Source organism: Petromyzon marinus, unplaced genomic scaffold (genome assembly GCF_048934315.1).
Source record: "Petromyzon marinus isolate PM22_M1 ecotype Great Lakes invasive population unplaced genomic scaffold, UKy_Petmar_22M1.pri1.0 PM_Scaffold_9, whole genome shotgun sequence".
Taxonomy (NCBI): Eukaryota; Metazoa; Chordata; class Hyperoartia; order Petromyzontiformes; family Petromyzontidae; genus Petromyzon; species Petromyzon marinus.
Genome location: NW_027423699.1, coordinates 1,156,133 through 1,171,120, shown reverse-complemented (window position 1 = coordinate 1,171,120; position 14,988 = coordinate 1,156,133). Strand labels below are relative to the sequence as shown.

The window sequence follows — 14,988 nt, the reverse complement described above, 5'->3', positions numbered from 1 at the left end:
GCACCTGACGGAGATCAGGTCGCTCGTGGGGCTAGCCACTTATTGTCGCCGGCTTGTGAAGGGATTCGGCGAGGTTGCACGCCCCCTCACCCAACTCGCTTCCCCTAAGAACCCCTATCGGTGGACGCAGGACCACCTCGCCCATACCCACCCCGACCCCGGCTTTCCCACCGATTTTATTTTGGACACAGACGCCTGCGGGCAGTGGGCTGGGCCGCGGTGTTGTCACAGGTGCAGGGTGGCACGGAGCGGGGTCATCGCATTCGCCAGCCGGACCCCCGAGCGGGGCCCCGAGCTGAATTATTGCGTGACCCCTTCAGGAGCTGTATGCCGTGATTTTCGCGCGGAAGCAGTTCCGGCCGCATCTTGCACGGCAGAAAATGTCCGACCACTATGCCCTGCAGTTCCTCCTCAACATTCGAGGAACCGCGGGGGGGGTCAGATGGCCCCGGTGGCTGACGCAGCTGCAGGAGTACAACCTGCAGATCGAGTGCAGCGCCGGGCGTACGCACGCGGACGCAAACGCAAATGCGGAAGCTTTGTCGAGGCGACCCACGGAGACGAGGGAGGAGGAGGAGGACTGCCCGTGCCTGATGGGGGGGACGCTGCCGACAGGCAAACAGCCCCGCTGGAGCGCCCCCCCCGAGACTCGCCCCCCTCCGCTGGGAGAAGGTTTTGTGTGTGCCACGGAGGTCCCTGCAGAAGGAGCCAGGGACCCCGACGGGCCGCTCCGGCCCCGCCCGGTCGGATCCAAGAGGACGTCGGCTGTGCGTTGCCGGGCCTGGACGACGAGCAGCCGGGACGGGCCCCCGGCGGGCCTGCGGGAGGAAAAGGTCGCCCTGCAGGGACCCTGGAGCGGTTTGTACGCCCGGTTGCGTGTAGAGAACAGGGTGCTAACCGAAGCCGGGCAGCCGGGGTGCATCTGTGTCCCCGCCCAGGTGCGGCCCCGGCTGGTGCACGACCACCCGCTCGGGGGCCATGACGGGGAACGGCGCACTCGGGAGACCCTGCGTCGCCAGTATCTCTGGCCCAAACTGGCACAAGGCGTGGCCGCCTGGGTGCAGTGCTGCCGCGCTTGTCAGCAGTGTGGGCAGAAATCGGTGCGGTATCAGGTGCCTCCGAGTCCGATCCGTGTCAGCCGGGCGGACCAGCTAGTTGGGATCGACCTGCAGGGGCCATTCCCACAATCCCACCGAGGCGACCGGTACATCCTCGTGGCGGTGGAGTATTTCACGCGCTACCCAGTGGCCATCCCAGATAAAACTGCCCTTGTGGTCACCCGGGCATTTGTGGAACATTACGTACTTAAACATGGGATCCCCGAACGAGTCATTACTGACCAGGGTAGTGCGTTCGAGACAGAGCTGTTGCAGGCGCTGTGCCGGGAGTTCGGAATCCAGAAGGACCACACTACGGCATACCACCCCCAGGCAAATGGTGGAGCGTACAAACAAGACCTTAGCCGGGAAGCTCAAACGTATGGCGGCCGCCAATCAACAGGATTGTGACGAACACCTCCCCCGATGCCACCACGGCACACACATCTACGGGACAGACCCCGTTCCGAATGATGTTTGGTCGTGAGTCTCGCCTACCAGCAGATCCGTTGTTTGGCGTTCCCCCGCCGCAACGGGAGGGAGGAAGGGAGCCAGCCCGTGGAGCACCCCGATGGGGACCCTGCGAAGGGCCCGTGGCCGGGCCTACCAACAGGCGGAGGCCGCACATCAGCGGCAAGAGCAGGGCATGCAGCCCCGTGTGGAGCCCCCCTCTACTCGGCGGGCTCTAAGGTTCGAATGCACACCCCGCGCGTAGGGGCCGGACAGGTGAGGAAGCTGACCACCTACTGGCGCGGACCCTGGACTGTGGTGCGGCAGATCCCCCCCCTGGACGGTGATGATCCAGGGCGGGGAAAGGGGCCGAGAGACGGTGGTCAACGTCCGCAGATTTAAACCATGGAGGGCGGCCCCGGCGAGAGAGACCCCAGCCCTTCGGGTACCCCGAAACCCCGGTATGTGCGAGTCCATGTGTGTGTGTACGTCGATGTGTGCGCGTGGGTCCATGTTGTGTGTAAGTCCATGTGTGTGTCTCTTAGTCGATGTGTGTAAATCTACGTGTGCTTAGGTCAATGTGAGAGTCTACGTATGTGTGTGCGCGAGTCGCTGTGTGTGTCGATTTGTGTGTAACTCCATGTGTGTCTAAAGTGGATGTCTGTGTGTGTAAGTCGATGTGTTTGTGTGTGTGGGTCGATGTGTGTGTGGGTCGATGTGTGTGTGGGTCGATGTGGTACAGGAGGACGTGGAGCTGAGTGGACTTGCCGATGACTGGTCCCAGCGGTGTCAAGATCGGCCTCTGTGGAGGAGGCTCGTGAAGGATGCTACTGGGCAGTTGGAGGTAGTCGCCCTCCAACAACAACGGAGGGCGGAGGAGCGACGCTCACAACGAGCGGATCGCCGGGTGGCTAAAGCACAGCAGGTTGGCACAGTAGGGGGGCACAGTAGGTGGTGCATCAGCCAGTCATCTCAGTCAGTCGACCCGTGGCACCTGGGTCTGCCCCGTGACCTCCTGCCAGCGGGCGTTCGACACTTCACGTGGCCTCAGGGTGCACATAGCCTGGCACAAGCGTCGTGGTGACGTCACCGCCACTTAGTGGCGAATGGCGGTTGTTGTTGTTGTGTGGGTCGATGTGTGTGTGGGTCGATGTGTGTGTGGGTCGATGTGTGTGTGGGTCGATGTGTGTGTGGGTCGATGTGTGTGCGGGTCAATGTGTGTGCGGGTCAATGTGTGTGTGGGTCGATGTGTGTGTGTGGGTCGATGTGTGTGTGTGGGTCGATGTGTGTGTGTGGGTCGATGTGTGTGTGTGGGTCGATGTGTGTGTGTGGGTCGATGTGTGTGTGGGTCGATGTGTGTGTGGGTCGATGTGTGTGTGGGTCGATGTGTGTGTGGGTCGATGTGTGTGTGTGGGTCGATGTGTGTGTGTGGGTCGATGTGTGTGTGGGTCGATGTGTGTGTGTGGGTCGATGTGTGTGTGTGGGTCGATGTGTGTGTGTGTGGGTCGATGTGTGTGTGTGTGGGTCGATGTGTGTGTGTGTGGGTCGATGTGTGTGTGTGTGGGTCGATGTGTGTGTGGGTCGATGTGTGTGTGGGTCGATGTGTGTGTGGGTCGATGTGTGTGTGGGTCGATGTGTGTGTGTGTGGGTCGATGTGTGTGTGTGTGGGTCGATGTGTGTGTGTGTGGGTCGATGTGTGTGTGTGTGGGTCGATGTGTGTGTGTGTGGGTCGATGTGTGTGTGGGTCGATGTGTGTGTGGGTCGATGTGTGTGTGGGTCGATGTGTGTGTGGGTCGATGTGTGTGTGGGTCGATGTGTGTGTGGGTCGATGTGTGTGTGTGGGTCGATGTGTGTGTGTGGGTCGATGTGTGTGTGGGTCGATGTGTGTGTGTGTGGGTCGATGTGTGTGTGTGTGGGTCGATGTGTGTGTGTGTGGGTCGATGTGTGTGGGTCGATGTGTGTGTGTGGGTCGATGTGTGTGTGTGGGTCGATGTGTGTGTGGGTCGATGTGTGTGTGTGGGTCGATGTGTGTGTGGGTCGATGTGTGTGTGGGTCGATGTGTGTGTGGGTCGATGTGTGTGTGGGTCGATGTGTGTGTGGGTCGATGTGTGTGTGGGTCGATGTGTGTGTGGGTCGATGTGTGTGTGGGTCGATGTGTGTGTGGGTCGATGTGTGTGTGTGGGTCGATGTGTGTGTGTGGGTCGATGTGTGTGTGTGTGGGTCGATGTGTGTGTGTGTGTGGGTCGATGTGTGTGTGGGTCGATGTGTGTGTGGGTCGATGTTTGTCTTTTTCGCCAGGGTACCGCCGGGTGCTTCCCGGCGTTACCCGGTTGCGAGTGGCGCCGCAGGCCGTCCGGCTTGCTTCAACCCTTGGTTGTGAACATCCAGACGTTAATCAGCAAGGACCATTTCTTGTTCTAGTTCACCAACATATAAGACGTCATGCAAAATCTATTGAGTGTTGTTGTGGAGAATGTATCTACTAGATGTGCTCTGCCTTGTAACCGAATACAAATCTGTACCAAAAATGAATTTCAAATGTGCTCTTAAAATTACTTCCTTGCTATGAAGCAGATCAGCAGACACGACATCTTTCATTTATCGATCTCTCCACGAAACAAAGGAATGTTTTACACAAACTATAACTAACACAGCCTTCTGAGAGTACATCATTGATTCAGTACAAGCCACCTGCGGACTCTTATTGGTGCACAGCGTCTCAAAAGCAGCCGGGCTGCTTCAACCGATAGTTTCGAACATCCAGACGTTAATCAACAAGGAGCATTTCTAGACCTAGTTAGACAAAATTTACGTCAACACGTAATACAAAAATTATAATTCGTGTTGTAGAGAATGTATCTCCTCTACGTGTAACTTTTCAGTGGTATGCCTTGTAACTAATGAATGATCTGAGTGTGCTCCCTATTTCAAAGACAATGAGTTGCTCCAGAGGGAGATGCTTCCCGAAAACACAAAAATACCATTTGACCTGTATCACAAGGACAATGAGTCTCACCTGAGTTGTCTGTACAGGTTACTTCCAAAACAAACACTTTGTCCTAACATCACTTATTCAATATTTGACCCTTATAGACAAAATGTTACATGTACGCACACAATCAGACAAGTATTAATTCTAAATTATTGACAGGCATATTACCAAAATTGAATTACTGCAGTGTAATATACTGCATCAGGTTACATCGCAGTAACAATAAACTATTTAAAAAAATACGCTTAACAGTGTATGTACAACATACTATTGCGCCATTCAAAACGAGTAGGCCATTGCATGCTGGCGTCTGGGTAAAAAATTATCAAATTCTAAACATTACCTACAAACTCCACAACTGAGATGGCACGTCAATGATCACCCCCTACTGACAGGCTCTTGTCCACATGCAGGCCGGTGCAGGGCCACCACCTTGTGCCACACAGGGGCAGCTGCTACTTGGGGGTGCTCTTCGAGTGTTTGAGACGAGATACGACACAAAACTCTGAATTGCCAGAGGCGATTAAGCAAGCACCATATGAATGGAATTATTAGAACCTTGTGAATGCTTGGGAGCTTATTGGTTCTCGCTCCTGGTTAGAGATCTACACAACCCACAGGTCCACAAAGACTGGCCGCTCTTACCCTGCTGGTTGAACCTAGGAATTGAGAGTTCAACTTCACATTCTTGTCATTAAAGGCCTGTGACAAAGGTGCATCTATTGGAGAAACATCGTCTCAAGCTTACACATCTACCGGGTCTCCATTTGACTTTGTATTGTCTAGGAAGTCCACCCACACCTCCACTTCCACAAACTGCTGGGAGTTGCCTCGCTCTGCCTCACAGTCAGAATTCTCCTCCTGCTTCACGTTGCCTCCATCGATGTGAAGGTCCGATTTTGGAGTTGAATCTTCATCTTCACATTTTACCTTCACCTCTTTGCTCTTCACCATCACTTCTTCACATTTGACCTTCACTTCTTCACTCTTCACCATCACTTTCTCACATTTGCCCTTCACCTCTTCATATTTCACCTCGATACCTTTAAAAGTGTCCAAGCTGGGATTTTCTTCCGGTTCTTGTTTCATGAGGGATGGGCTCATTCCGGCACTTTGACTTTCACAAGCTGATTTCAGATTCCACTCCTTGTGGATCTTCTGATGCTTGTGAGTTCTCTGGTGTCTTTGAAGATTTGGTGAAAGTGAAAACGCCTTCCCACACACACTGCACTTGAAGGGTTTTTCTCCCGTGTGTGTTCTCTGGTGTCTTTGAAGATTTGGTGAACGTGAAAACGCCTTCCCACACACACTGCACTTGAAGGGTTTCTCTCCTGTGTGTGTTCTCTGGTGTGTTACAAGAGCAGATGAATCTGAAAACGCCTTCCCAGACACACTGCACTTAAAGAGTTTCTCTCCTGTGTGTGTTCTCTGGTGTCCTTGAAGATGTGGTGACTGTGAAAATGCCTTTCCACACACACTGCACTTGAAGGGTTTCTCTCCTGTGTGTGTTCTCTGGTGTTTTTTAAGAGTAGATGAAAGTGCAAACGCCTTCCCACACACATTGCACTTGAAGGGTTTCTCTCCCGTGTGTGTTCTCTGGTGTCTTTGAAGATTTGGTGAAAGTGAAAACGCCTTCCCACACACACTGCACTTGAAGGGTTTCTCTCCTGTGTGTGTTCTCTGGTGTTTTGTAAGAGCAGATGAACGCGCAAACGCCTTCCCACACACACTGCACTTGAAGGGTTTCTCTCCCGTGTGTGTTCTCTGGTGTGTTACAAGAGTATATGAAACTGAAAACGCCATCCCACACACACTGCACTTGAAGGGTTTCTCTCCCGTGTGTGTTCTCTGGTGTTTTTTAAGAGTAGATAAATGTGCAAACGCCTTCCCACACACACTGCACTTGAAGAGTTTCTCTCCCGTGTGTGTTCTCTGGTGTCTTTGAAGATTTTGTGAAAGTGAAAAGGCCTTCCCACACACACTGCACTTGAAAGGTTTCTCTCCCGTGTGAGTTCTCTGGTGCCGTATCAAATTTCCAGTACGATCTGTGTTGTTTGCACCCTGTTCGCATTGTTGCCTTTTTGCACCGAGCCGCGCCGAGTGCCTTTGCTCCATCAGACAAATTCTGCAGAGGAAGCAACAGAGGAAGCGACAGCTGCAGAAAGAAAAAAAGAATATCCACATCATCTACACGTCAGTTTCGATGCACAGAGGAATGCATACACACAGTAACGCGTAGCTAACACGTCTATACTTATTCATATATTCATGTTATAGTGAAAAAGTGTCCCAAATTCATCACAAGGGCTGTTATGGCACACAATGAGAGGGCAAATGTCATAAATGTGCCTGGAAGCCCTAGTATCTTCAAAATGAATGTTAACCCAAAACTCCGAGCACACAATTTCGGCTGTCTGGCTTCAAAAGGAATATTTATGAAAGCTAAATTCAGCTGCCATAGCAAAGGGTGTTGAAAATAATACTATTTGTGTTATGCAGAAATGTGTAAATTAATGTTCAATCGCAACTTAGAGGTGTGAAGCCAGGCACAGATGTCCTTGAATGCTGGGATGAACAGTTCTGACTTCAGCTGCACATGTGCTGTGATAACTTCCCGACTACATTCAAACAAAGAGTTCCAGAGGAAAACAAAAATAAACTGTTTTGATATAACCTCCACGCTCAATAGAGTTAATAGACTTTACTGCAAATACAAACTTGACCCTGTCACACACTCAGAGGTGGAGCCATGAGCAACCCCTCCAGCAATGAAACATTATATGAGTTGTTATTAAGTAAGGAGTTGTTATTAAGGAGCTGTTATTAAGGAGTTGTTACCAAGGACTTGTCCTATGCTTTTTATTGGACGCGTGTGATAGGCATCGCGCTCGCTGAAGGTGTTTGCCATCAGGGAAGTCGTGTACTGTATACGCAACTGCACACAATTCTGTGAGTCGCTTGTAACTGCTTTGCCGTTACTTATTGCCAATTATGGACTTGGACTGTTGTCCTCTCATAGAGTCCCTGGCACGTAATAATATGCCACACGGTGGCAGTGGGGGTCGCAAAATGCTGATTTATCTATATATATAAAAGGGAAATTTGTCAATTTATGTCTGTTTGAAATGTTCAGCATACTTCCCAACATGCTACACACTTGAAATTTGGCATGTGGGTAGGTTCTGTTGTATATGTGGGTTATGAAAATTAGAAAATAATGAAAATTGAAATGTGAAATTTACATAATTCATCCGAAATTGTGTTAATTTGGGTGATTATGTGCATAAATTATACTAATTAGAGGTAACCTTATTAATTTATGCGAGTGGGCTTGGTTATGATAATGCAGGTCGTTATGATAATCGGGCCCAGCCTCGGTAACAAAGGTTGGTTATTAATTGGAACAATGCAATTACTCGTACACATTAAATTTTGATTTAAAGCTTTCGTGACTGCAGTAATTCATATTCTTAGCTCTTTCGGTAAAGTCACGTTGAAGGGAAACAGGCTCACGATTCGCTCGGTTGCGCTGACCGCCAATAGCGGGCAGCGTGTCGCCAATCGGCGACACTCGCCAATTTGGCAAGTTTGTAGAGGCGGCGTCGGTGATGGCTGGTATTCTGCTGAGATGAGTTGAGATGAGTTTTGTTCTGTTGAGCTGGCCCCGCGGGCTGATGAATTCAATGCTGAAACGGCTCATTTTTACGTCAAAATCTCTCCTCTTAGGCTCCTCCTCACGAGGCGGAGCTATCTTTGATCTGGTTGTGTGTCGGTGGTGGTCGAGGTTCGTGTGTCAGTGTGTATGTTTGTGTGTGTGTCATTTACGACAAGGTTCTGTTCGGGTCTTCCTCAAGCCATAAACCATCAAGGGAGCAGACGCTTCGATTCATCTCAAAGGCGTCTGTCTGTCTACACTGTCCATCCAGAGGGAGGGGCGGGTTCCCCCCCCCCCCCTTTGTACACGTTTCTGATGCACAAAAAAATTGTTAGTTTTTAAAGTTTAACCTTTCTCATCTGACAGCGTATCGTACCATACGCATATATGATTCTGCTTGTGATTCGGGGTATTTGATTTTATTTCCAAGTGAAGATGCTTTTTCGAGCGTATGCATATTTTATCACGTGCTGTGGGGAGAGACAAAGGTGGCCGGGATCTTTCCTATCTCTCTATATCTTGAGTTAACATCGCTCAAATATCATTTCGATCTTATATTCAACCAGTTTGATCCACCCCGTTATCTTGGCTCTTAGTTTATTAATTTTCGTCATTCTGTCTTATCATCATATAAATGTATTGCGATTTCTCTTAACTTAAAACTCGCTTGCGTGGTTGTGGGGTGGGGCCATTATTGAGCCCACGTGCGTGTGCAGATGGCCTGATAATGATCTCTTTGCTCTGGCGTGAAATTCCTTTCTCGCGCTCTGCGGGAGATACAAAGGCGGTCGGGAGTACCTCTATTTCTGGCTGCTTTCGGTTTAATGTTTCTCAAATAACATTTGGTCTTATCTTCACTAAGGCTCGTGTTTTGTAACTATGTCCTCCCGACACACCTCTCGGGTTACCGAGATTCGCATTGTTATGATGGAGTTATTATTTATTTTATAATAAAGATGTTTATCCTGAGTTTAAGGGATCCGTTTCTTTATTGTTGGAATCCATATCCCTTGGTTCTGTAAGGTTATGTAACGCCTAGATATACTGTAATTTAAGATAAATCACGTTAGCATTAAGGTTTGTGTGACACCATGTATAGTAAATTTCTCTAATTAAACTCTGTTCGCGGATGGCGGCAGTGTAGCTTCTAAGGGATTCTTACCGCCTGCGTAGCAGGGTGGGGTGTGTTTTCCTTGAGCCCAGCGCATACGCTGCAGATGGCCAACCCTGATAATCATTCTCTCGCTATGGTGTTAAATTCTTGCTCTCCCGCGCTGCGAGAGAGACAAAGGTGGTCGGGGTTGCTTGGGACATTGTTTAAACTCTTTCATAAGTTTGCCCGTTCGCCTCATTCCTTCTCGATAACCTTTGATGTGACTCGGTATTTCTGTCTCCAAGCTTTGTTTTAACAGTAAAAGTATTCAAGGTGAAAATCATTTGATATCGAACTAATAATTGGATAAGGATTCACTGATGCATCTGGTGACCTAGTCTTAATTGGAGTGATCGTGAGGATCGCTAATTTTAGCTTATTCTGGTTATTGTATTTTAAATTTTAACCGTTGTTTTAATGGCAAATAAGGAAAATAAAAAAATGGTTTAACTCGCGTCTGTCCTCCTGAGGCTCGCCGCTGGGTGACCTTTCCAAAGGGGCACATCAAACTCTTGTTCATCTGGAGATCTTCGCAGATAGCTGTTAACATCCTCCTTCGAGAGTTTATTTCATTATTTTTTAATGGCTTGTTTATGATCGACATCTGGCTTTATGGTGTGCCTGGCTGTTTTATTAATTAATTTTGGTTTGTCACAAAAGAAAAAAATCTATATGTATATATCGGCAAATATTCTCATGGATATTAATTGTGGAAAAAGGGCCGTATACAACAGTTCCATACTGTGCACAATGTAAAAAGTATAAAAATAGACTTTTGTATTTTGGGGGGGGGGTGGGGGAAATGACCATGGAGTGTGTGACGTCAACCCGCAACACACCTGAGTTAAGCGCTCTGAAGAGCTTAGAGCTGTTAACAGCGTGCCGGGAGATTTTAGGTGGCGCTTTGCTCCTGGCCGATGAAGCCATTGGCTTCTCGGAGTTCCAATACAAATCCGTGCGAAGAACGGGTACAACGGCTATTAAATATAAAGCAGAAATAGCATCTGTTTGTGTGAAGCATCAAAAACTATCCATCGCTGAGCTCTGGCGTCATGAAAATTTCACAGCTTATGCTGTCTGGAATGTCTAAGTGAACGCGACTATTTTCAGCTCGCCACGTCATTCCCTTCCGGCGTGGCCAAAATCGACCTTGCGTAGAAGTGGATTAAGGTTAAATTTCCTTGAGTGAAAACATCCGATTTAGGGAACTTGATTTGTTTCGGCTTTTTTCTTTCTTGCAAGCATCAAATTTTTTCAGGGGTTTTCAGTCAAAGATAAGGGAATATGAAATTTGAAATTGATCCAAGACAAGAATCCAAGTCCCGGGCGAAGCTGGGTAGTGAAGCTAGTTACTAATAAACCCCAATGATCTGATCGAAATTAGGGATTTCAATCGGACCTTTGGGGGGGTACGTGCCACCCCACCTCCACTGGCTCCACCACTGTCACACACTGGCATGGTTCACAGGTGGTGGTGTGTCCAGACCCACGCCTGGCCACCTTCACCTGCTCAGAATTCATGCTTCCTCACTCCACCAAGTAGAGTGAACACCGCCACGCGTCTAGAGTGAACACCGCCACGCGTCTAGAGTGAACACCGCCACACGTCTAGAGTGAACACCGCCACGCGTCTAGAGTGAACACAGCCACCCGTCTAGAGTGAACACCGCCACGCGTCTAGAGTGAACACCGCCACGCGTCTAGAGTGAACACCGCCACGCGTCTAGAGTGAACACCACCACACGTCTAGAGTGAACACCACCACATGTCTAGAGTGAACACCGCCACACGTCTAGAGTGAACACCGCCACGCGTCTAGAGTGAACACTGCCACGCGTCTAGAGTGAACACCGCCACGCGTCTAGAGTAAACACCGCCACGTGTCTAGAGTGAACACCGCCACGCGTCTAGAGTGAACACCGCCACATGTCTAGAGTGAACACTGCCACGCGTCTAGAGTGAACACCGCCACACGTCTAGAGTGAACACCGCCACGCGTCTAGAGTGAACACCGCCACGCGTCTAGAGTGAACACCGCCACCCGTCTAGAGTGAACACCGCCACCCGTCTAGAGTGAACACCGCCACCCGTCTAGAGTGAACACCACCACGCGTCTAGAGTGAACACCGCCACCCGTCTAGAGTGAACACCGCCACGCGTCTAGAGTGAACACTGCCACGCGTCTAGAGTGAACACCGCCACGCGTCTAGAGTGAACACCGCCACGCGTCTAGAGTGAACACCGCCACGCGTCTAGAGTGAACACCGCCACGCGTCTAGAGTGAACACCGCCACGCGTCTAGAGTGAACACCGCCACATGTCTAGAGTGAACACCGCCACGCGTCTAGAGTGAACACCACCACGTGTCTAGAGTGAACACCGCCACATGTCTAGAGTGAACACTGCCACATGTCTAGAGTGAACACCGCCACGCGTCTAGAGTGAACACCGCCACGTGTCTAGAGTGAACACCGCCACGCGTCTAGAGTGAACACTGCCACGCGTCTAGAGTGAACACCGCCACGCGTCTAGAGTGAACACCGCCACCCGTCTAAAGTGAACACCGCCACGCGTCTAGAGTGAACACCGCCACGCGTCTAGAGTGAACACCGCCACCCGTCTAGAGTGAACACTGCCACGCGTCTAGAGTGAACACCGCCACGCGTCTAGAGTGAACACCGCCACGCGTCTAGAGTGAACACCGCCACCCGTCTAGAGTGAACACCGCCACCCGTCTAGAGTGAACACCACCACACGTCTAGAGTAAACACCACCACGCGTCTAGAGTGAACACCGCCACCCGTCTAGAGTGAACACCGCCACCCGTCTAGAGTGAACACCGCCACGCGTCTAGAGTGAACACCGCCACGTGTCTAGAGTGAACACCGCCACGCGTCTAGAGTGAACACTGCCACGCGTCTAGAGTGAACACCGCCACGTGTCTAGAGTGAACACCACCACGTTGTTGACGAGCCTCACCTTGTGTTGTGGGCAGATCGCTTCTGAAAACAAAAGCGGCACAGCGGCTCAAGCGGGCTTGGCCTGGTAAAAAAAGAATGAAATAAAAACTGCGTGAATATTTAAAAGTAAAACAAAGTGACAAAATGGCGAGCCAAGTGAAGACAAATTAAACTTAAGCGAGAGAATTGAAGCAAACGCGATCAGGCGAGGGCAGGAGGCAAGGCCCCGCGTGGCTAGGCCGCACGCTGTAAAGTTACAACCTGGACATCGCTTCCATGCTCGCTGATACTCAATTGACATCCCTACGAGAGAGAGCGAGGCTCTACCTCGGTAAACAACAACCACAACAACAACCACCACAACAACAACCACCACAACCACCACAACCGCGATGAGAATTACTCACCTCGGATTTCAGTGCAAGGCGGAGCAGCAGCTTCCTGTTACTTCGTGACGTCACGCGGCAGCAGGAGTTAACATGACGTCACTTGCGGGGTAAAAACACTCCCCTCCCTCAATGAGCGGCTGTTACTCAAATAAATTATGTTAATGAGACTGGACCATACGTGGAGGGATGGGGCGTGGGTGCCGAACTCGTCGCAATAAACTCGCGATGGCTTTCATGAATATATTATGTTAATGAGCCGCCAGTCACCGGGAGTAGCTTTGCCCAAATAGGGATTCTACTTGAACAGACAACGGAAGTGACTCAGGCAGAGGTGACGTCATGCTCAAGGGCGCGGTGGACGGGGTGGGGTGAACACCTTGGTGACATGACGTCACTAGCGAGGTACACCTCCCCCTGGCGTTTCACGCCGATGAGGTAATGCTGAGTGGTGGCGTCACAGAGCAGGGTTGGAGTTTAAGTTGATTTAGATTCATTTTCCATTGCTCTCTCCCTTGATCAGAGACCCCTTGGGTGTGTGAGCTCAGCAACAACTGTGTGTGTGTACACTGTGTGTGTGTACACAGTGTGTGTGTACACTGTATGTGTGTGTACACTGTGTGTGTGTACACAGTGTGTGTGTACACTGTATGTGTGTGTACACTGTGTGTACACTGTGTGTGTGTGTACACAGTGTGTGTACACAGTGTGTGTGTGTACACAGTGTGTGTGTGTACACTGTGTGTGTGTACACACACACTGTGTGTGTGTACACTGTGTGTGTGTACACTGTGTGTACACTGTGTACACTGTGTGTGTGTGTACACTGTGTGTGTGTACACTGTGTGTGTACACTGTGTGTGTGTGTACACTGTGTGTGTGTGTGCACTGTGTGTGGGGGCCAAGCCTCCACGCAGATTGAGGCGAACCGAGTGGTCACTGCAGGAATTAATATTCTTGGTTCTTTCGGTAAAGTCAGGTAAATTAAAAAACATGTTTCATTAAAGAAAAAACTTAAATTAAATGACAATTTAAATAATAAAAATCAACACATGTTTTCTTTATTATTGTTTTCTATTTACATGACTTTAATCAGAAAGGGTTTTAATCAGAAAGGGTTTTATTCGCCATGAAAGATCGCACAGACAAGGAATTTACATTCAACATATAGGAATCTTAAATCTTAAATAAGTGGCATACAAGTCTAACTATACTAAAGGTACAAAGTCTAACACTAAGGGGCTAAAGTATGTAAAATTTTGAATAAATATTGAATATAAAGTAGCTATAAGATACAATCTAAAAATACAAAAACTACAAATAGGGTAACAGTGTAAATATGGCAAGGTGTCATTTTGTAGATAAAATGTTCAAGTCAGTGTAAGCCCTTGGCCTTGTCGAAGAGGCCAGCAGCGGATGGGAAGAAACTGTTTTTGTGGCGTGAGGTTTTGGTCCCGATGGACCGCAGCCTTCTGCCGGAGGGGAGTAGCTGGAACAGAGAAGTGTCCAGCGTGGGAGGAATCGGCCACAAATCTTCCTCGCTCGCCTCATGCTCCTCAAGGTGTGCAGGTCCTCGAGGTTTAAAGCTTTCGTGACCGCAAGGATCCATACTCTTTGGTTCTATTCGGTAAAGTCACCACGTAGGTAAAAAATAAAACAATAAAAATCACGACGTTTCGGCCACAACATAAGCGGCCTTCATCAGGTGAAGGGATCAGGCTGTCTCGAGGACAGCGCTGGAGTGAAACACAGCCACGCTCAGACCGCGACCTTTAAACTGTGTGCGAGGAAACAAGGTGCCTTGACAAAGGAATTAGCATAAAAAATTTCATTTGATTGGCCGACTTAGCATGATGAACGGTGTAGAGGTGATTTAAAGCTTTCGTGACTGCAATGATTCATCTTCTTTGGTTCTTTCGGTAAAGTCACGTAGAATGAGAATAAAATAATAAATTGATAAAATAAAATAACACAATAATATTCTCACGACGTTTCGGCCACAACACAAGCGGCCTTCATCAGGTGAAGGGGCGAGACTGTCTGGTAGGACAGCGCTGGAGTGCGCTGGAGTGAAAGAGCCACGTTCAGATCACGGCTTTTAAGCTGTGAGAGGAACAAAGAGACCTCAAATTTGAGGGCTCTTTGTTCCTCTCACACAGCTTCAAATTTGAGGGCTCTTTGTTCCTCTCACACAGCTTAAAAGCCGTGATCTGAACGTGGCTCTTTCACTTCAGCGCTGTCCTACCAGACAGTCTCGCCCCTTCACCTGATGAAGGCCGCTTGTGTTGTGGCCGA

General features: G+C 49.6%; 1 protein-coding gene across 6 annotated transcripts; it reads right to left on the bottom strand.

Moving 5' to 3' along the window:
- Positions 1-4,122: 4,122 nt before the first annotated feature.
- LOC142923919 (uncharacterized) lies at positions 4,123-12,847 on the bottom strand. 6 transcript variants are annotated; one of them, XM_076064927.1, is made up of 3 exons: positions 12,715-12,847; positions 12,327-12,389; positions 4,123-6,694 (listed from the first exon to the last, which is right to left on the bottom strand). In XM_076064927.1, the coding sequence occupies exon 3, from the start codon at positions 6,652-6,654 to the stop codon at positions 5,284-5,286; it is 1,371 nt and encodes a 456-aa protein (XP_075921042.1). In that variant the 5' UTR covers positions 6,655-6,694; positions 12,327-12,389; positions 12,715-12,847; the 3' UTR covers positions 4,123-5,283. The 6 variants fall into 6 exon arrangements, with proteins under 6 accessions (XP_075921042.1, XP_075921043.1, XP_075921047.1 ...); XM_076064928.1 differs by having other exon boundaries at positions 4,123-6,664; XM_076064932.1 differs by lacking the exon at positions 12,327-12,389 and having other exon boundaries at positions 4,123-6,664; positions 12,715-12,806.
- Positions 12,848-14,988: the final 2,141 nt, after the last annotated feature.

What these genes read in the sequence shown, in the direction of transcription:
- LOC142923919 (XM_076064927.1), bottom strand. Translation starts at nt 6,654, where the DNA reads ATGGAGCAAAGGCACTCGGCGCGGCTCGGTGCAAAAAGGCAACAATGC.